At 40.7% G+C, this 22,614-nt stretch overlaps 1 protein-coding gene across 1 annotated transcript; it reads right to left on the bottom strand.

The window, feature by feature from the left end:
* Window positions 1-415: 415 nt before the first annotated feature.
* Window positions 416-22,360, bottom strand: DIS3 (DIS3 exosome endoribonuclease and 3''-5'' exoribonuclease). The gene is made up of 22 exons (XM_075265412.1): window positions 22,291-22,360; window positions 21,896-22,128; window positions 19,491-19,648; window positions 18,032-18,225; window positions 17,796-17,869; window positions 15,585-15,752; window positions 14,096-14,257; window positions 13,866-13,976; window positions 13,645-13,782; window positions 12,374-12,520; window positions 12,127-12,243; window positions 10,006-10,107; window positions 8,527-8,591; window positions 8,350-8,434; window positions 7,774-7,901; window positions 5,218-5,304; window positions 4,946-5,102; window positions 4,382-4,596; window positions 2,280-2,448; window positions 1,994-2,152; window positions 1,756-1,878; window positions 416-635 (listed from the first exon to the last, which is right to left on the bottom strand). The coding sequence occupies exons 2-22, from the start codon at window positions 22,112-22,114 to the stop codon at window positions 552-554; spliced, it is 2,862 nt and encodes a 953-aa protein (XP_075121513.1). The 5' UTR covers window positions 22,115-22,128; window positions 22,291-22,360; the 3' UTR covers window positions 416-551.
* Window positions 22,361-22,614: the final 254 nt, after the last annotated feature.

Raw genomic sequence — 22,614 nt, 5'->3', positions numbered from 1 at the left:
CCGCCATTAACTGATAAACAGCTCAATAGTATATATAGTACCATGGAAGAGCAGATGAATATAAATATAGAAGTGCATGTGAGACCTGCTGCTCCATTCACATGTAGCACCCAGGATCCCAGCAGCTGGACCACACAACTACTGGAATAACCCTTTAAGATCAAACAGGACCTTCCATCCTTTGAATCAAAGAATCTATTCGTAATAAGCCCTACCTGGTATAACACAAAGACTCCACAATTCTTTATCTAAACAGTAGGAGGACTGATTGATATAAAAAAAAAACAAAAAAAAAAAAAACTTAGTCAATAGAAAAAGTGGAAGTTTGTTTTATAAAATTGTACCCTTAATGAGTTACAAAAAACATAGATGTGAAGTTTAGAGCTGCATTTACAATTGTACTTTTTGGGTGAAAAATACAAACCTCACATTAATTTAGCACATTTCAAAGAAAATTACAGAGACCAATGATCTGCTTGGATTGCTAAAAATAGGAATAAAACAACTTAAAATGTCTTTGTGTAAAATCCTGTGCTTCTTCTGAAGTTCTCCTATTTTCCAAGCTTGCTCTTCTTGGATAGTGGTTCGCCATTTCTTAGCTTTTCGTCATCCTCAGTTGATGTAATGCCTGGGATCTAACCAGTAAAGCAAATAAGATTATTAGATTTGCCTCTTTGTTTAAGACTGGCTGTGCCTTTACAAATGGAAGATACATCCTGGAAACATAGTAGGGCTGAACTGTAATATGTTATGTGTAGGTACTAAAGATCACACCTATCATTAAATTACTTCTCAAAGTGCCATAAGACACAGAGGATATGCCAACTCTCCCAATATGTCAGTAAGTAATAGCATAGCCATAAAATAACCATTCCGGATCATTTCATATGACTTTGCAGGGTGCCATTCCTTCTTGAACAACTGGGTGTTATCAGGAGTGTCCCTATACAATGTAGCACTGCCAGGACTGACTGAATAGTGTCAGACTGCATAGATACATAACCCAACTGGCAGGGGCATAAGTATCGAGGTCGCAGGGAGTAAGTAAGTCCTGGTAAGGTACAGGGTCTGCGGCTAGCTGGAGATGACCGGGGCCCGGCCCCACTATGACAGCGGTTGGGGAAAGCCTAGGTTCCCCGACTGCTATATATATAATATATATATTTTGTTATTGAAAAGAGGCCCCTTTTCATTTGATACTAGCCCAGGGGAGGTGATTGAGAATAATAAACACATATACTCCCCTCTCTTGGGCTCAGCATCTTCTTTGCGGCGATCTTCCGTCATGTGAATGAGGCCTGTTATTAAGCCCCAGTAGTCACATGGGGTGAAGCGGTGTAATAACATCATTGCGCTCCCACCTGACCGCTGAGGACCAGCAGGCCTCAGCAGGGATGCTGGGAAGATGGCCAATCATGCTGAAGACAGCCGGAGCCAGCATGCCCAGAAACCTTCCCTGTGCATCCAATTATTATTCTCTGGGGTCTGAGGAGACCCAAGAGTATAATAATAGCTCCAGAGCGGAGGGGGGCTGTTGGGAGCACATAATATAATACTGTGGGGAAGGGGGTACGGGTCCCGGACAAAAGTTTGCACCCAGGCCCACAAGACACTTATTATGCCACTACCAACTGGCAAAACCCAGCTGCCAATTTATTCATAAGTATATACTGAGTAATAGAATGTTAAAAAAAATAAAAATAAATTTTCCAGATAGATAGATAGAAAGAGACACGTAGAGATAGAAGTACTAACCTTAGGCTCTACAAGATCCATGCAGATTTTCTGGTGCTGGATGTTAGATGCATCTAGAGTAATTCTAACTTTTACTTTGTCAAACATATAGAAAGTTGTATTTTCCACAGTTAGTGAAGGGATCTGCAAATGAGGATAATGTTGAAAAATACAACCAAATGTTTGTATATATATATATATATATATATATATATATATATATATATATATATATTTATTATGTTTGCTTTTTCATTACCTCATCATTGAAAATCAGCCGAGCTTTTACTCTGTTCCTTCCCTCGAAAAACACTGTCCCTTCTAAGCCAAACTTTGGGATCAAAACCACTATTGCATTTTTCCTAACAAATAAGATGTATCCTTCTTCATTCACAATTCCTTTTGTTTTAAAGAAGAGCTGTGAAAGACATAATACAAGATCATGAATGCTGGTCAATTAGCCGTATCTTTTATAGATATCTATGACCTTGAAACACATATTTCTTACGATAAGATGTAGAATAATTTATTACTTAAATACATACCTGAGTGTGGAAGGCTACAGACGCCCTTTGTGAATACTGCGCCATTTTGTGTCTGTAGTTGATATTTTTACAGATTTCCGCTTGTTTATGTTTATCTGTAAGATCTGGATAAGTGCAGTCTGCCCCCACAGCTACAGCGAGTAGTCTGTGTACTATGACATCAGCATACCTAGGAAGAATATTAATAATAATAAAAACAAAACAATACTTATCACCAAACACACAAAGGATATCAATGGTGAAATATGCCCCAGGATCATCGCTGTAAGTATGCAGTTGCCAATCAACTTTATGTACTTACTAGCTTTTACCCGCGACTTCGTCTGCGGTGTTTGGAGAATTGGGTGGAGACAGACGTGTGAAACTGAGATTATTTGAGAAATCTTGGTGTGCTAGCAAATGTGGTATTTTATATTGCATATGTAGTGATATACACAATTTGTTTTTATTTTTGGATCAAGTTTTTTTGTTTTTTTTTAGGTCAGGTGGTATATGGTAAAGTTGAAATGTACATACTGTATTATTTTCTGCCAAGACATGTAAGTTTTCAGGGCTGGATACTCGGGAGCAAGCGACATAAAGCTGACCATGAGAGAAGCACGGTGTGGCTAAATGTATTCCTACCACTTTTAGTCTTTGTCCTTGGGACTTATTAATAGTCATTGTAAATGCCAACTTGAGTGGAAATTGGAGTTTTTAAAATTGAAATGGCAAATTAGTTGGTATAATTGGTATTAGGGGGGGGGGAAATCAACCACGTGTGGAGACCCGGTTGCTATGGTGACCAGACGGCAGGAAAGTGGCCGCCGTGAGTTTGAGAGTGGCGGTGGATGTGGCAGAGGACCGTGCCACCGCAAGAAGGTTGCGATGGTGGTCCTGTACGCCTTGGGCCACCGTCTACCCGACGTAGAAGAGGTTTTGCCGATTTTTTTTTTTATTTTTTAGGGGGGAAGTGGTGTTATAGGCCGGAGGTAATGTCATGTGTCGGCTGGCCGGGCAGCTGTGTTGAAAGGCTGGGGCGGAAGACAGAGGAGAAAGAGCAGGGCAGCTTATGTGTGTGCTGCGAACTTACCGCTGAGTGTGAAGGCAGTGAAGGTAAGTTGCAGGGTCGGGGATGACTGTGGAATTGTGGCGCCGAGTTGTGGCAGTGCGGGCCAGTCTGTGTGTGCGCTGTGCGGTCTGACGTGTACGCGGGAACTGTGTGTGTGGCGTCATCAGTGAAGTGCAGTTAGTGTGAGTGGCCAAGCGGTGGCGCGCGGCTGTTGAGAAAAGATGGCGGTGCCAGAACGTCACCTTTCTTACTCTGCTTAACGTGACTGTGTAAGGTCAGGAAATACATGTAAATGTGACGGAGTGGGGTTAGGGCTACCGTAGAGGCGACAATATGGAGTGTGCAGGTAGTTTGGGGCTGGAAATGCAAGCAAGTGTGTGTGATTGTACAGCTGGGGCTAGGAGTCCTACTTTTGGGACTATCCTGCTAAGCAGCCATGTTGTTTAGCGGCACGAAAAGTAGCGTAGGTTTCAATCCCAAGGAAAAACTATGTTTGTGGAAAATTTGAGGGAAATCCGTCCAGCCCTTTTAGCGTGATTGGGGAACAAACAACCAAACACACAAACTTTCACATTTATAATAGTAGGATTCAAGATCCCAAGAATTCAGGGAAACCGATTTAGTTAACGGAACAGACGTAGAAACGTTTTATACAATTAGGACTTACAACTGATACCACATGCAGTAATGACATGGCCTACAACCCACAAAAGCCAATTTGACGTCAACTTTGCAGTATAACCCTGAAAAATGTATTTTTTAGTAAGCATTCAATGCACTGGATAAGCCTATTTACTAATACCTGATAATACATGATATAGATAGGAGTGTTCCCAGTTTACCAGCACAATGGTAGGCCAGAGGGTCTTGTTCAATTGCCACCCCTAATACCAATCTGACCTTTCATAATCTACCACAATCATTTCAATCCACTTTGGAACCCTATTACACTGATGCACACTAGCCTGATCGTACACATTTCCCTTGTGTCCATAGCATTTTTGGTGTGATCTATACCCATATACAAGTAGCATTCATCATGGTTACAAACCTTCTGATTGGTGAAGTGAAATGTGTATAAATAGGAGAAGCTAGACCATAATGATGGAAGTCGCTGTCCATTCCAGAGCAGAAGTATACTGCCTGCATCATGCAGCGAGTTGCCAGGATTCTCAGTAATGTGTTCAAATAGGGAAATTCGGCACATTCTGCTTTATCTAAAGAGTCCGCAAGAGCCTTCGCACAGTCTGTCTTAATCTCTAAATTCTGGTGGGAGACAAGCACAAGAAAACAACAAAAATATAATGAGTTGCTTTAGGTCATATACTAAATCCAGATTTTTTTTTTTTTTAACACACAGCTAAAAAATATAAGAAAAATTTAGAGTGCAACCCTAGATTAGTATGTTAGGAATTGATCATTAGACAACAATTAATCAATTGTGTGAATTTTATCAAAACAAAATACTAAAAAGAAACGTAGTAATCAAGCTGATAGGCTTAACGTACAAATGTATCCATCTACATTATATATATTACACACACTCACTTTTACACTTGGTATTTTTTACTATCAATGTGGAAAACAGTACAAAATCAGCAATATATGACTTCACCTTGGAGCGTGCAGCTTTTACAAGGATGTCATAATTTCCTGGTGGGGGTGCTGGATGCTTACGTAGTAAAGCATACTCTTGAAATTCATCATAAATCTTCTGTGCCACTGAAATATTTGCAAGCAACATGAACTCTTCCACCATTGAGTTGGTTTCCCTAAAAAAAATTGTGAAAATATAATAAAGTTAATGCAAACTGGTCATAGACTCTGATCTATCAAAAAGTACACAAAAGACAGCACAAGCTAAGGAAAACCAATCTCATAACATACTTTAGTTCCTTGGTCTGAAGGTCTATGGGGTCATGGGTTTCACTGTCCATATGAAATCGAACCTCAGGTGAAGAAAGTGTTAAAGCTCTGTAATAAATTCACAAACATAACGGCTTCAGTTACCGTGAAAGACAACTTATACAATATTGTTTCACAAAATATGGAAATAAAACAAATGGGTAAGATCCTCAGAACTGGGCAGAAACTCTGCACTGGAGCAGGACAACAATAGCTTAAAGGGGTTGTCCAGGATTAGATAAAGGTTTCAGAAACAACACCACATTGCTTCATGGGTTGCGTCTTGTATAGCAGCTCAGTTCCATTGAAACCCAATTGAGCAGCAATACCACACACACATGCGCACACAACTCATGGACCATTGATGTGCTATGTTTAGAACAAAATAGATTTCATTTCCTATTTTCTGAATATTGTGTAGACCAGGGGTCCTCAAACTTTTTAAACAGTGGGCCGGAGGCAGAGCAGGTCGCACAGACATCAGGAGCGGTGCCCTCCAATAGGTAAAGTGAAGTGCGCTCCATGGCCTGGCCCGAGCTTCCCAGGAGCTTCATTATAAATGCACGCCTGCCAGCGTTGTTAGCGGGGCCAGACAGAAGTGCTTTGCGGGCCGCATGTGGCCCTCGGGCCGCAGTTTGAGGACCCCTGGTGTAGACAATTCAGAATTAAAAACATTTATGAAACTATAAATCATTCAAAATGTTCTGGCTTTAATTTTTTTTAACCATCTTAGGGGTTGAAGTTTTCTTGATCAGTTGCTAATGGATACGACCATGAATAACAAAATACCAGCCATGATGTTCATACTGTGGCCCGGTTATCTTTATCTCTTTGTTTGAGGAAGTCACCTACCATAGAAAGTTCCTGAAATGGTTATATCCTTTGGCAACCAATCAAAACAAAAGACAATCTCAAACCTTACAAAATAGTTACTGTATTTTTTTTTTTTGGACTAAAAGACACGCCGGACAATAAGACGCACTTAGATTTTAGTCAAGAAAAATAGGAAAAAAAGTTTTGAAGCAAAATATGGTAAAATATTAAATATATGTGAGTTGTAGTTTTGCAACAGCTGCAAACCCACATTGACAGATGTCCCTGCATCAGTATGGGGATGCATAAGGCATTTTTTTTGCGGGGACAGATGCACTTTTTAGTTATACAATTTTGGGGAACATCTATTGCTTAAAGGGGTCGGGCCACTTTCAGACCAATATTGACAAACAAATGTACAATAAAAAGATAAACAATTTTTCAATATACTTTATCAATTCCTCACGGTTTTCTAGATCTCTGCTTGCTGTCATTCATTCTGTTCCTTCTAGAGGATAAAACTCTGACCATGGTCATGTGATTTATGGTCCATGGTCATGTGATGAGCACACAGGTGCCACTCGTTACAGTCTCAGCACAGTAATTAGACATCTGCCTGGTAATCAGCTGTGCACCTGTGTACTCATCACATGACCACGGACCGTAAATCACATGACCATGGACCGCTAATCACATGACCATGGTCAGAGTTTTATCCTCTAGAAGGAACAGAATGAATGACAACAAGCCGAAATCTAGAAAACCGTGAGGAATTGATACAGAAAGTATATTGGAAAATTGTATATCTTTTTATTGTACATTTGTTTGTCAACATTGGTCTGAAAGTGGCCAACCCCTTTAAATCACTTTTTATCCAAAGGCAAAATAGCAAAAAGAAAAACCAGCAGTTTGGCACTTTAGAATTTTTTCCCCGCTACGATATTCAATGTACGGGAAAAATATTTTTATAAGTTTGCAGACCGGACATTTTCGGACAGTGGGATACTTAAGATGTATGTGTTTCACAGTAATTTTCTATTTTGAAAGGGCATTGATGTAGTAATGTCCGCGATCAGAGAGGACTCTGATCACAGGCATTAGCTCCGGGTCTCCACTGTACATTGCAGTGGGGGACCTGGTATCTATAGCAACTGCTCTACAGCATCATCTTTACAGATCCAGCATGATGGGCTCACTGGAACACCCCCTCCACCAAGCTCAAGATCCGCACATCATTGCACTACTGCCGCTGCAGGAAGCCCCGATGCAGGAAGAAGGTGGCGGCAGGAGCGGAGTAATGTTGCAACTCTGCTCCCCCCATCCGCCGAACACCCACATTCGGACTATAAGACGCACTTTCATTTTCTTCCCAAATTTTGGGGAGGGGGGGGGGGGGGGATTGTGTCTTTTAGTCTGAAGATTAAGGTAACGAATTATCTACAAATTTACATATAGTTATGCTCTTGGAAAACCTCCTTTAGTAGAGACATATACACATATTATAAAAGCAAATGTTGTACTAAATTGTCCCAGCCAAAGCACACTGAGGGTACTGGTTTTTTTTTTTTTTTTTCCCCTCACCATCTTAGAGAAACATGTATTGCCTTAGAATAATTTATCTTCTGCTATTATGTCCCTTTAACAAACAAATCATTTCAGTGTCAATGATAGATTACAGAGGTTTATGGTAAAAGGTCAGAAACAAAAAGATATTCAATAATTTACCCATTATCTATTCTCCGCTTCTTCAAAATCTTTGCTAATTTATTCAGCAGACGGAGACTTTTGGTAATCTCATCATTCATGTTGGGAGAATCAATTCTCATCTGTGCTTCTGCATAGGTAAGGGAAGCCTGCGAGAGAGAAAAGTTAACAACATGCTAGTCCATGAGCAGAATACTTTCAATTCAGTTTAATAAAAGTCAAAATCATTGCTGAACAATTAGAGAGAAAATTACATTAAAAATTCTTTCTAAGGGCCTATAAATGACCCGTTTACACTGTATCTGCTTCATGATCGATGCAATAAAAACATTAAATTGTGAACATATTGGCAATATATATTTTTTGTAATCTTATATGCTTGAATTAAAAATTGCTGCTAGATGCCACCTTCCAATAAAATAAGTTAAAGGTGGGGGTTCCAGCCATAATTGATGACCTATCCTTGCATGAATGATACGGCCTCTCTGCGAGACAGCTGAAATTTGGACCCAACCTGATCTAATACTCAAGGTCTATCTAAAAAGGAAAAAGAACAATAATAGAAATCAAAATTTAAAAGACAAACATAGAACTCACCTTGGAATTGATAACACTTTTAGTAAATTGTGTTTTTATGATCTCAGCATTATGGTTTAGCTCCCAAATGCAGGAAAACGCCAGCCTGCAATAAAAGACATAGGACGGAACATGAAACTCAAATGTTGGATCACTCATGAGGAATATATGCGCACTGTGTGGAGTTTATGTACATACCTGTCTACCTCAGACCTTAAAGAACAGAGGTTTGAACTGAGAAGTTCTGGGACCATGTCAATCCTCTGAAAATAAATAAATAAATAAAATGTAAAAAAAAAAAAAACCCATACAAGATAATGTGAGCTAATGCAATACAGTGATCAATAGTAACCAAAGTAAATTTACAAGCACAATCTTTGATAATAAAGCATTTCCTACACCCTTATTATTGAGCATGTTATGATTGTTTTGTAGCCACAAACTGAGCTTTACTTCCTAGTATTTAACAATATATAGGAAACTGACATGTTTTATTGCTACATTGTAATGACTTTTTAACCATGTGGAGCAGTATTTATTGGCTTGTCGATACACACACTTTGTAATTGTTGACAGTTTTGTTGCCCATATGGTTGATCAAATGAGTTAAAGGGGAGTCCAAATCCATATAAAATGTACCTAGAAGCTGTGGATATGTTTGGGGTGGGGGTACTCATCTAACCCTGGTTCTTTGTTCAAGGGGTTCACCTCCAGTCACTGCTGAGGTTTACATGATCTGTGGTTTCAAAGTTCACAAGTGTGATACTAGTGACTGGAGATGAGCGAGTACTATTTGAAACGGCAGTTTCGAATAGCACGCTTCCATAGGAATGAATGGACGCAGCCAGCACGCATCTGGGGCCGGTGTCCTGCCGCTTAACCCCCTGCGTGCCGGCTGTGTCCATTCATTCCTATGGGAAAGTGCTATTCGAAACTGCCACTTAGAATAGTACTCGCTCATCTCTTCAAGTAGTGACATGTCAGTAGTGACGTTACTGATACTGAATACATGACTGCCGGGCCCATGTGGTACCGCTGACCGAGCCAGAAGTGAGAAACTTAGGTAGCAGTAGAGAGTGTCTTGGACTTTTATATGTCAATGACCTAATCTACAGATTTTATAGTATCTTGTAGTGTAATCTAATTTCTCTTGCACCTACAATTCCAGTGTTGGGTAATGTGAAGCAATTTTATGTATTTCTGTTTCCATAAGAAAGACTGCAACAGATAATCAACTTGATTCTAAAGTTTATTGGGTGCCACATAGTAATATAAAGTGAATCAGTTTTATACACCATGAGGATCAGAGTATGAGACATTCTACAAAAACACTTAGATTTGAAAATTTGAGATCATGTTATATGTGGGAACATTCATATGTATTCAGATAGGACAACTGAGGACTTTTTGGACTTTTTTCACTTTAGCCTGACTAGCCCCCATTAGAATCTTTCTAGGCTTGACAGTGGAATGAAACCTGGCAGAGTAAGATTTAGTAATTTGGGTCATCAGATAGACTTGCACAGTTTGTAGTGTTGTAATCTATACGGCCACCAAACATATTTCTGTAAACAGTCTATAGTTTTCTTTGTAATTTGTAAAGTAAACCAAAAGCAGAAATTTAAGATTACATTACTTGATGACTAGAAACACATTTAATAGCCAACTGATCGTTACCTTCTCACAAAGGTACACAGTAGTGCCTCGGTTTGCAGCTTCCTGATCCAGCGCATTTCCAGGCCTTATAAAATGGCTTACATCTGCAATATGAACTCCAACCTATAATAAAATAATAATAATTAATAATAATAATTAATAATAATAGAACAATTAAATTGTTTTTTATTAACTTATTCAGAAAAACAAAATAGTGATTTTTCCAGCAAACCTATGGAGGATTCTCAATTTTAGTTTTTGCTTCCAATTAGCCAATGCATGGTGGGAAGTACATTATTGCCTATAATATTTGCACTTGCCTTCCCACTTTCACTGCTAGCTATAATAGTCTGACTAACCGCAGCTATACATGATAGGACATGTGCCAATCTTATTTGGCTAGTGTGAACCTCGGGCTCATTAGGTTCACCCCCCTCCCCATTATGGGTTTATTTCAGTGTATTATTGTATTATGGGGTGTATAAATGTACTCTTCAGGCCACTTGTGACATCACATGCCCCATAGTTCTCAGCGGTCACTTGGGGCATGTTGATGCCTAGACGCGCTGACCAAGCGTTATTAAATCAATGCACCCCATGTGAATGGGCCTCTGTGATGACTCCTGGGTGCGTGAGGTCATGAGAGGTCAAAAGAGACCTGAAAAGGATTTTGGAACATTGCTGGATTCGCAGGAGAGTATAGGTGATATTCTTACTCACCCACCTTGGGCCCACCGCTGTAGATTGCGCAGTATTTTGCTACTGATATGGTTACAATGTAGCACAGCACTGCACAGCCTATTTATCACAGATGGCTTCCGACTCCCACCCCCCCCAACCCCCCCCCCCCCTACCCCATAGGTCGCAACCCACAGTTACAGCATATACAGACTTCTCAGACCTGGTAAAGGTCCTCTTTAAAGGGAAGGGAGAGACTTAGTGGCCTGCAATTTTTCATAAGAAAAACAGTTTTAGGTAGATTTATTTACTTTTTCCTGTTTATTTTCTTTATATCTAAGGGAAGGTTCATATCTGTGCTCGGGTATTCCAGTCCCCATTTTGCTTTAAAGGGATTCTACCATTAAACTACCTTTTTTTTCTAATGAACACGTTGGAATAGCCTTAAGAAAGGCTATTCGTCTCCTACCTTTAGATGTGGTCTCCGCCGTGCCGTTTCGTAGAAATACTGGTTTTAACCGGTATGCAAATGAGCTCTCCGCAGCAATGAGAGCGGGCCCCAGCGCTGAAACACCGATGAGCGCGACCCCATTGCTGCCCAGAGCTCTTTCCTGCGCCGCCTCCTTCTTCTGCAGCAACTCTACCTCTTCTGGCTTCTCTTGCAGTTCTATACAGGAACATAGAGAGGCCACCCCAAAATGGCCTCCGGCTAGCTCCTGTATTGAACTGCAAGAGCGGCTACCCCAAAATGGCCGCCAGCCGGCTCCTGTATTGAACTGCAAGAGCGGCCATTTTTGGGTAGCCGCTCTTGCAGTTCAATACAGGAGCCGGCGGCCATTTTGGGGTGGCCTCTCTATGCTCCTGTATAGAACTACAAGAGCAAGAGAAGCCAGAAGAGGTGGAGTTGCTGCAGAAGAAGGAGGCGGCGCAGGAAAGAGCTCTGGGCAGCAATGGGGACGCGTTCATCGGCCTTTCAGCGCTGGGGCCCGCCCTCATTGCTGCGGAGAGCTCATTTGCATACCGGTTAAAACCAGTATTACTACGGAACGGCGCGGCGGAGACCACGTCTAAAGGTAGGAGACAAATAGCCTTTCTTAAGGCTATTCCGACGTGGTAATTAGAAAAAAAAAAGAAAAGGTAGTTTAATGGTAGAATCCCTTTAAAATTGCAGGAGAGAAAAATCCTTCTTTTCTCTCTGCATTTTTCGGGTGGAAACCTGACGGACTCCATTATAGTCTATGGGGTCCATGGGTTTCCGGGGGGGCAAGTGTTTTTTAAGCAGACTAGGTTTCCACTTCCTGGAACAGAAACTGAAACTAGGATGTAAACCTAGAGTTACACAGTGTGAAGAAGGAAACCAAACACAATGTTTTAGTACTGAAAAACTGCAAGCCATTACGTCCTCTTTAAAGGGAACGCAGAGATCTGCTAATAGAGAATTTCACATAGTAAAAAGATACCCACCTCAAGGTTGCCATTTTCAAGTTCTCGACAGTGTAATGCATCATCAATGTCAGTACAACCAGGAGGATCCACACTACACACGTACAGATGCCTCAGATCTATCCTGTTCCTCATGTCCTGAAAGTGTAAAATACATCAACCTCTGCGAAGTCTAATAAATGGTAACAATGACCACTGGAAATGAAAGTGCAAAGAATATCACAAAACCATTTTATTTACTAGAATAGAGCAATTTAGAGTTTCTCACCTCTGGCGTTATGGACCATGGCATCTGAGGAAGGAAGCTGAGAACAGCTTGGGAGAATGGCTGATGTGGAACATCGTGCTCTAAAAGTAAGACTTCTGTTTCAGTTTCCTTATCACCAGCTGTACCCAGGTTCTTCACAAAGTGACCCTAAGGTAACAAAAATTAAATTCTACTAGTAAATATCAGTATTTCGACATTCCACGCAGAGGTGTCTTAGATAGATCTCTTCTCTTATATATAAAAAAATGAGTTTCTGTCTGTCCAGCCGTCCTTCTGTTCTTTATGCGCAACCAAACGACTGGACTGATACAATTTGGTACACAGGTACGCCAGGTGTCTGGGAAGGTTTTAAACCAAGACTCAGATCTCTAGAGCATAACGTTCCTGAGATATAGTATTCCCAAAAAAAATGGCCTTTATTAACCAATACAAGCCTGCAAGTCTTTAACTCATATTCCAACTGCTACACATGGTCACATATCCCTTATCAGCCACTAGAAGCTCGCGCGCGCTTCCCACATGCACAGAGCTATACTCCAGGCTTCCATAACAACCAAACAATTTATCTTCACTGCTGTAGGTCAGCTTTAAAGGGGCAGGATGCTGTGGATGACACTGTTATACAAAGTCACATACACACAGTTTTACTACAGATTTCCAAAACAACCCAGCCATTTTTCTTTACTGCTGTAGATCAGCTTTAGGCTGTGTTTACATGGAGGAATTTGCCACAGATTTGGGGGAGGATTTTCTCCCCAAATCCAGAGCAGATTCTTTCCCGAATCCACCTCCCATTGTTTTAAATGGGAGGCAGAGAAATCGTAGCAGGATGCGGACAAAAGAAGCATCCTGCTCGATCTTACCGCGGATTCCACGGTTAATTCAGCTGCGCAGTCCACGGCTCGAAACTCCCTGATCAGGCCCATACACTCATGTGAACATACCCTTAAAGGGGCAGGGTGCTGTAGATGACACTGTTACACAAGGTAATATACACACAGTTTTTTTCATTGATATCTAAGCTGAGATATACGTGACCACGCTTATGGACCAATGGAAATGCACAGATTCTTCAGTTTTCACATATACACAGTTTACACAAAGTTTCCATAGCAATCAACCTATTCTTATGGGGCCACTACACAAACAAAAAACATAATATACCTGTGTGAAGCCAGGTCCTTCTGCTAGTCCAATATAAATCACACAGAAATGTACATGTTCATTCTACAGTACAATAGCTTCATGATGGAACAGTGTACTTCACTTACATTAGGATATCTGGAATTTTTTGGCCAACCATCAATTGCAACAATGATTCTCTGCCCTTCCAAGGTAGATGCCTGTCTTGTCTCTATGCGTATGCGAGGAATGCGCCGGTCAGCTGGTGTGAACAAATGGCGAGTAGACTGAAAGAGTTAACAGATGATGAAGCTGAGAAACTTGAAGAATGAAAAGAATGAGACATTTCAGTCTGATATCAGAAACCCACCTCCTTAATCTGTGACTTGGCCAACATGCCGCAGTACGGTCTCCAGTTTCTCTTTATGATTCCCACTACTTTTCCTGAAGGTTTTGTAGATTTCTTTTCAGTAGTTTGTAGCTGTAATAGAAGCAGGTAGTGAGGACATCTTTACTCAACGCTTTCCATAGACTTTTTATTAAAGAGAAAAAAAAAAAAAAAAACGTATGTAGTACAAAAGTCTAAAATCAATTTTATACCATCTTTTCTTTTTCCTCTATAACATCAATTTCATCGCTTTCCCCTTCATCCTCTAAGACCACTGATGATGGAGCCACCCAATTCTCTTTTTCCAGTAGCTGTACAGCGACAATATCTTCATGCATTGCTCTGTTGATGTTCCGAAGTCCTTGCAGGAGTATCTGGGAAAGACATTAGTTGTTCATCAAGGCCGCACAGTAGACATGTTTTACCACTACCATTTATTTTACATTTTAACACAGAGTTCAGATTGAAAGTCAAGACAGCTTCCGTCTCATAGATAGAAGACATTGTTTTAACTAGTTTGGGCAAAACCTTAAAGGGGCTGGCCCATGAAGAAACATTTATCACATACTCCAGGACAGGCTGCTATACAGGGGATGGAGTCTTTTCAGAACAAAAAAAAAAAAATGCCATTTTACTCCTGTCTCCCTTCTCGCTAATTTGTTGTTCACTTGCTGTTACTAGGGAAGTTCCATCTTTAGAAACCAGTCAGCTCAAGACAGAAACTCACTGAGTGGAAGGGGTGGGGGACGTACAGGTCTTTCTTCACAGCCTCTGCTTATCCCAACCTGTACACTGCAATGAGGTTTTTGTAGCTTCTCACAGCTTGCAACAAGCGTACAGACTTACTTTACTTCTGACTAGATGCTTGTGTTATTGCTGATTGAATGTTAGTTATAGAAAACTATAGTTTTCTTTATTGTGCTGAGAGCTCTTTCTTTGTCAGAGATAATTTGTAGCTACAATTTGTAGCTGCACCCGGATGATCTCCAATATGATGGCCACTTAGGCTTTTTGTCAACGATTTGTTTGTTATTTTACAACTGCTTCTGACAATTACATGGAAAGAAATCAGTAGTAGTAATAATGGATGGGGGAGTATTGTACACCCCTCCTCCTCCCCTCAGAGGGAAGTGTGAAAAATTTGCTACAGCCATAATATGACTGTTAGCAGCAGAAAAACTGATAGGACACCACATATGAAGGCTTATACAAAGAGGGGACACCTTGCCCAAGCAAAACCCTGCAGATAATTTTTGATGAAAACTCAGGTGCCCTTTAAATACAATGCAATCTTTTTACACAATTTATTCAGATGTGTTTGGGAAGAATGGCACTTGCAATGGATTTTCTGTGAATACTACAATGGGTTGAAGAATCCTTATGTAAGAGCACCAAAAGAAAACATTGTGTGCATTAACCATACATTAAGGATAGCTGATTTTGTCTAATAATAAGTATTCAATTTTATTTTATTTATAAACTCTCAATTTTAATCTTGATTTTCTTGTTTTACTTAATCTAAAACAATGAGGAGTCATCAGATATATGTGTTGCAGGCTTACTCAAGCTTCCACCTAACTACAGTGCAGATACTGTTGATCATAGCTTGTGGAAGAAACTACAATTCTTCTTCTTTGAAATTAATTCAATTAACTGCCCAGTCCTAATTATGTTTGTAGTGATGTGAACATATACACTTACCTCTTTGTTCTCCCCAGAATCTCCATGAACCCAAACTGTGGCCTCCAGAAAGTTATCTCTGCTTGCCCTGAAAGTTCCTTGCACATAAATTCCAGATTTTATACCTTGTTGTAACTTTGACAGAGGAAGGTGTTCTGAAAAAATTATTCTTCCACTTTCTATATCATTCTGCAGAAAGTAAGTCAACACATCAGTGAATCTGGTCGTTGAAAGATGCCAGCTGCAACCTTCCAGTTAGTGAACCAAGTAAGGTCAAACTATGGTTGTTAGAGAGAGAATGGGGGGGATGGGAAACAGGCAAATACATTTTAAGGGTGCGTTCACACGATGTAACGTGGAGCGTGATCTGGGACGTATACACGTGTCGGCAGATTACGCACTCAAAATGCTCCCATTCATTTCAATGGGAGTTAGGAACGTATACGCCGCATTATTTTGCGCCCGTGATTTTGCGGGCGCAAAATAACGCTGCGTATACGCTCCTAACTCCCATTGAAATCAATGGGATCTTTTTGAGCACTCAAACTCTGACACGCCACATACGTGCCAGATCATGCTACATCGTGTGAACGCACCATAAGGGCGGGTTCACACCAACGCCCGGTCTCCGCTTTGTAGGTTTCAGTCTTCTGCCTGAGAAACCGGACAGGAGAAGGAAACCCGGCAGTCAGTTTTCAGACCCATTCACTTGAATGGGTTTGCAAAGTGGCCGCCCGTGAGAGTCTTGTGCCTCTCCGCAGCGAAATCGTGTTTTTAACCAGACACAAAGTCAGACATGCAGGACTTTGTCCAGTTAAAAAAAAAAAAAAATGGTTTTGCAGCGTAGAGGCAGAAGACTCTCATGGGCGAACACTTGGCAAACCCATTCAAATGAATAGGTTTGAAAACTGACTGCCGGTTTTCCGTCTCCTGTCCAGTTTCTTGGGCAGAAGACAGAAACCTACAAAGCGGCTGGTGTGAACCTGCCCTTAGAAATAAGGGCACACACAAACAAATCTGAGTAAAACTATCCCATTTCATTCTTAAAGGGTTTTCACATCTCAGGGTTTCTCAAATCCTCCTGTTAGCTTCAAAGCAAAGTCCCTGTGTGCACAGCATGAAATAATGAACTTCCCTATTTAACATATGCAAATTTCCCTTAACGAATGACAGGAGGGGGAGCAGCTTCATCTAGTCGAGCATTCACCAGGCTCTGTAAGGCTGCCTGTTAGGCCGGGTTCACACGGAGTTACGTGCCGCGAGATTTGGCACGTAGACGCCGCGTGACCCTTTGCATGCCGTACACGCTCCCATTCATTTCAATGAATAAATGCACGGCCGCAAACTAGCGCGGCGCATACGCTCCCCGCTCCCATTGAAATGAATGGGAGCGTGTACGGCACGCAAAGGGTCACGCGGCGTCTACGTGCCAAATCTCGCGGCACGTAACTCCGTGTGAACCCGGCCTTAAGTGGAGTATCAGGCTGACGTTTGACAAAGAAGGACTTGTCAGTCACGCTGCACAGTTTAGCACAATGACTAGATGAAACCGCCCCCTTGACTAAGTAAGGTAGATCTGTAGGTGTCAATCTAATGTTTTAAAAGTTCTTAACTTGACTTTTCGACAACAGAAAGCTTAGTGACAGAAACCATAGGAAAGTTTATTACTTGATGTGTCACATGCTGGGACCAGGTTCCCTTTAAGCTACAAGTTTACACATGATCCCAGATGTGGGAATACCCCTTTAGCCAAACTGTATATTTAGCAAGTGATTAAAGTAAACTGGCAAGAATAGGCTACTTGACTTCTATTTTCATATTAATATTTTTCTTAAGCATTAGCAAAGCAACAAACCATGTACATACTACTGCCTACATTCTAATTTCCTAAAAAGGGTTAAATCCATATACAGCACGGTTGCAAGGACACACAACATCTACAAAGAGTTTGTATGTTCTTCCGATATTTGTGCGAGTTTCCTCCTACACTCCAAAGACATTCAGATAGGGAAATTAGATTGTGAGCCCTACTTGGGACTGTGTTGACAATAGCTCTGTAAATCGCTTCAGAATATAACAGCACTATATAAGTAAGTAAAATAATACATTGAGCAATGAAAGCAGAAATTTTCTGACGGAGAAGGAAGACATGGCTGCTAGAAAATCAGTGGGTTTTACTAGAAGTAGCATATATTCATGCACTAGCAGAATTATTGATGGCCTGACGTTTACCTTCTCATCAGACACGCAAGCAAGGCGATCAACAAGTTCAGGATTAGCAATCAGACTTTTAATGTATTCTTCACCTATAACATAAAAATATACAGACCAAGAAAAAAATAATTAATTTAAAACATTTCAGGGTGCATTTACACTATATATACGTCTAACAAATGCCTTAATTTAGAATGGAATCTGCTACTCAGACATCCATGAAAATAAAAATTGAGAAGTAAACCCCAACTTACATGTATATGCTACAATTCCTTCTTCTACTGCTTTCTCTTTGTTACCACGGTCATTTGTTATTAGTAGCACCTGCAAGTTTTTGAGATTTGCAGATTTCTTTAGATGCTTATTATACCATTTTGCCGCAGTCCGAATTGCTCTGTCGTTTCGATCATTAGCAGTTTCCCCCTGTTCTTGCTCTATGTAAGTTTCTCTGTGAAGTACAAAAATACAACATTAGTTTTCACTCCTCAAATATCAAACACCAAAGTAGTAAGAATTTTCATGTCTCAGACATAACATGGACCAGCACTAACATCTGCTCAGAGATCACAAGCTGCTTCATCTTTATTTTATCTATCCTGCAGCAAATAATACACCAGTAATAGAAATTGGTCACAAAAGTGTGCACAGCAATCAGGCTAGAGCTACACAGCAACTTGTAGTCACATGACATAAGCAGAACCAATAATAGTGACCGTAGCCATGTCACAACCCTGGATGCCAATTCCATGATTTAACAGTCAAAAGAAATCCAAAGCTGCAGATTTCTATGTGCCCACATTCATCATCATTTGTTGCAACACTTACAATCTGAATATCTTGTGGTCACAAGTCGCCATGTAATCCTAGCTTAAAAGGGTTGTCAGAAATATAAATATATTCCCAACTGGCAGCAGTTTGTAAAAAAGTCCCAAGATTGAAGAAGAGATATAGGGCTGCTGAGTTTAGTAAAGAAAGTGTTAAAAAAATTATGCAAACGTTTGTTAATTTTTAGGAATTATCCAGGAAAAAAAAAAAAAAAAAAGTTTCTGTTTGCCTGTATTTTGGTTTCTTTTCTGTTATCTGGGTCTGTCAGATGGCCAGAAGAACGGGAAAATAGATAGGTGAAAAGACATACATGAACAGAGCACAAGGGACTCCACTGACTTTTTTTTTTTTTTAATTTGAGTCTTTTATTTTTTTTAATTTTGTCCGCTCCTTAGATTGCCCTATACCTAGAATAACCCCTCTAAGATATTCATATTCATTACAGATGCTATAGAGGAATTCGTCCAAACATTGGACAGCTCCTTTAATCCATCGAGATAACATAAATCATACTTTAGACTGATGTACAGCCAAAAATCAGATTACACCATTTCTTAATTGGTAGATTCACATTTAAGGAACCAGAGGAGTTTAATGTAATTTCTCCCTTTACAAGAATTTTGTTTTACAACCTGTATTTGCTGTTCCACAAACAGAATACAAATTGGCACAACCCGTGGACTGTATTGTGCCAATGGAAAGGGAGCAAAGGGAAGGTCATGTTCCAACATTGCTCTTCTTTATTATCATAATTCCTTCATTACAACAATGGAAAACGTTAGGAAATTGAGATATGCAATTCATCGATGGAAAAGTAGTTCCATCCTTTATCCCACCAAAGACAAATAGATGTAATAAACCAGCAGTGGCTCAGTTCTATAGAATTACCGATGGTGTTCATTAGTGAATGTGTAGAAATACTTCTCAGGATTAGTAGTCATATCTCTTATCCTCTTGTATACTGGTGCACTGCGGCTCCTCACTTCTTGGAGAACAGTCTGCAATAATATCACATTCTGGATGACCGGGTCCTCGAGGATATCAATCTAAACACAAAGAGACATATGAATATATGATTTATTAAAAAATGTTTACAGAAATTGTTGAGATTAAAATTAAAAAATGGTATTTCCATTTCATTCTATGGATGGGGATAATGTATCAAGATGTGAAAGCCTCTTTAAAGTACAGTGCATTTGACATAATATTTCTATGTTAGTTAAAGAATAGTAACCCTTATTGTCTGAGCACCTAATACCTATTCAAGACACTTTCAAGTCACACAAGGTGTCAATTTTTAAAATCTCATTTCTAACATTTAACTTTTTTTTTTTTTTTTTTTTTTTTTAAACACTATAGGGGTATAGGTTAGCAGAAAACACAATGGAGCAGATAAACTAATGAACTGTGTCTTGTTCAACAAATGGGACAGCTAGCAGCTTCTCTGATGTACCTCTGCAGACTCATTTGGAGACTATTCTCCTAAACTACCGCTACACTGACGCTTTCTTTTCTCCTTTGGCTCTTGCATGACAATTCGTCCCCTCTTTCCCTTGCTGTTGGGGTTCCTCAGGGCTCGGTCCTAGACCCCCTGCTCTTTTCGCTCTACACAGCCCCCATTGGACAAACCATTGCCAGATTTGGCTTCAGGTACCATCTTTATGCTGATGACACCCAATTATACACATCTTCCCGGGACATCACCCCTGCACTAATACAGAACACCAGTGACTGTCTTTCTGCTGTCTCTAATATCATGTCCTCACTCTATCTGAAACTAAATCTCTCTAAGACTGAACTACTACTGTTTCCACCATCTAATAGATCTGTCCCTGATATATCCATTGCAGTCTCAGGCCTTACTATAACTCCTAGGCAGCATGCCCGCTGCCTCGGGGTCATGTTTGACGCAGACCTTTCCTTCACCCCTCATGTTGAATCACTCGCACGTTCATGTCACCTCCACCTCAAAAACATCTCTAGAATACGTCCTTTCCTTACCAGAGATACACTAAAGACACTTATTGTCTTTCTGATTCATTCTCGCCTTGACTACTGTAACTCCTTACTAATCGGTCTTCCCCTCACTAAACTCTCCCCTCTACAATCTATTCTGAATGCAGCGGCCAGGCTCATCTATCAGGCTAGACGCTACAGCGATGCCTCTGGTCTGTGCCAGTCGTTACATTGGCTGCCTATTCACTATAGAATAAAATATAAAGTTATCACCCTCATCCACAAGGCTCTCCATAATGTCGCACCTCCCTACATTTCCTCCCTCATCTCTATCGCCCAACCCGTGTTCTCCGTTCACTCAATGACCTAACACTTACATCCTCTATTATCAGAACCTCCCACGCTCGTATACAAGACTTCTCCCGAGCTGCACCACTTCTCTGGAATGCTCTACCCTGGACAATCAGATTAACTCCCAATTTCTACAGTTTCAAACGCAAAATAAAGACGCATATTTTCAGACAAGCCTATCACAATTTCTAACGTAAACCCTTAACCCTCCTCTGTCCCCGCTCCCACATTTCCCCACATGATATGATGTCATCTCAGGATAACTTTATAGGTCCAAGCTCCATCCACATGTTAAAGGACACGACTGTTGACGACTCATAAAGTCTTATGTTTATGCAATGACAGTCACCTCTATTACAAAAGGGTCTGACCTCTGTATAAGCAATGCCGCCCCTGCTACCTCTTGTGTGACCCCCTCTACCTCACAGATTGTAAGCTCTTGCGAGCAGGGCCCTCAGTCCCATTGTGTGAAATGACTTTCTTTGTAATGTATCTTTCTGTCTGTATTTGAGCCCTACAATTTGTACAGTGTTGCGGAATATGTTGGCGCTATATAAATAATTTTTTTTTTATTATTATTATTCGGGTCTGATGAAGGTCCAATATAGACCGAAACACGTTTTACCCCATTTTATTGGATTGCATATTTCCATAATAAAGGTTAATTTTTTTTTTTGCACAACTAAAGAATTCTAGTTTTAGTTTATCTGTCTAATTACCCATTTGAGTTTCCGTCATAGTACTGGATCAGGCCGTCAGTGTCATTTCCTGCAAATGGTTCTTACTGCAAGCAGCGTGCAATGCCTTTAAAGTCTGCACATAAACTAACAGCCTTTGGAATGGCGACCATGCCAATTGCCTGTTAATTTGTGGGAGACTGGCAGTAAGGGGGATGAATAACATACTGCCCCATATTGACTAATATCTAAGTAAACCCAACCTATGGAAAGTGTAAGATGTCTGGATGCCGCCATCATGATTCTTACCTGGTGCAGTAACACGTTAGTGTCAGGTAATATGTAATGGGGCGATTCACAGAGAGAACTCTGCAGCACGGGCTCCATCTGCAGGATCGGCCTCTCCTGTTGGCACTCTTCACAGCCATGGCACCCGCAGGTGATGTCGTCCCTCAAGTAATGTTCTCGGACTATTTTCAGGATGCTGCCAGAGCGAGTCTTCTTCATAAAGGTCTTTGATTTTAACATTTTCTTTGCTGGTTCTAAAAACATAAAGAGTCAATCAAACAGTAGCTGGCAGTGGTAGCAGCCTGTCCTTTCAGCTAATAAATCTACATTCAGACAGCAGTAGCCTCCCCTCAGACAGCACTAGCCTCCCCTCACACAGCCCCTGCCATGCTTATACCCGGCTACAACCTCTTCACCTTTACTTGAAGTTATAAAAGGTTTTCACATCTGTCCTCAGCACCCACGTTTCTTCCTGCACTTGCGCCAACACTGCGCATGCTCAATATTCACGTGGAGCCACAGGAAGCGATCACATAGCAACCAATCAAGTACACCGCCGCTGAAAACGAGACGTGACCCGCAAACCCGGAAGTAACTGGCGAATTGCTAGACGCATGTGGTGGACCAGCCAGTTATCGATAACAATTTATTTAGGTTATTACATAAATGCGTGGCTATAGTTATTATAAAATATTTAGAATGTGGACTCGAGTTCACCTGTTAGATTTTTCGCCATGTGA

The sequence above is a fragment of the Leptodactylus fuscus genome, chromosome 2, assembly GCF_031893055.1.
Source record: "Leptodactylus fuscus isolate aLepFus1 chromosome 2, aLepFus1.hap2, whole genome shotgun sequence".
In the NCBI taxonomy this organism is placed as follows: domain Eukaryota; kingdom Metazoa; phylum Chordata; class Amphibia; order Anura; family Leptodactylidae; genus Leptodactylus; species Leptodactylus fuscus.
Note: the sequence above shows the minus strand (reverse complement) of the source record. Positions and strands in the feature narration are given on the sequence as shown.

Excerpts from the sequence above, each read along its gene's own strand:
- DIS3 (XM_075265412.1), bottom strand. The coding sequence starts at position 22,114 with ATGTTAAAATCAAAGACCTTTATGAAGAAGACTCGCTCTGGCAGCATC. Across the intron at positions 18,226-19,490 it reads TTCACTAATGAACACCATCG|AGAAACTTACATAGAGCAAG; the intron begins GTAATTCTATAG and ends TGTACTTCACAG. Across the intron at positions 2,449-4,381 it reads TTCACTTCACCAATCAGAAG|GTATGCTGATGTCATAGTAC; the intron begins GTTTGTAACCAT and ends TATTCTTCCTAG.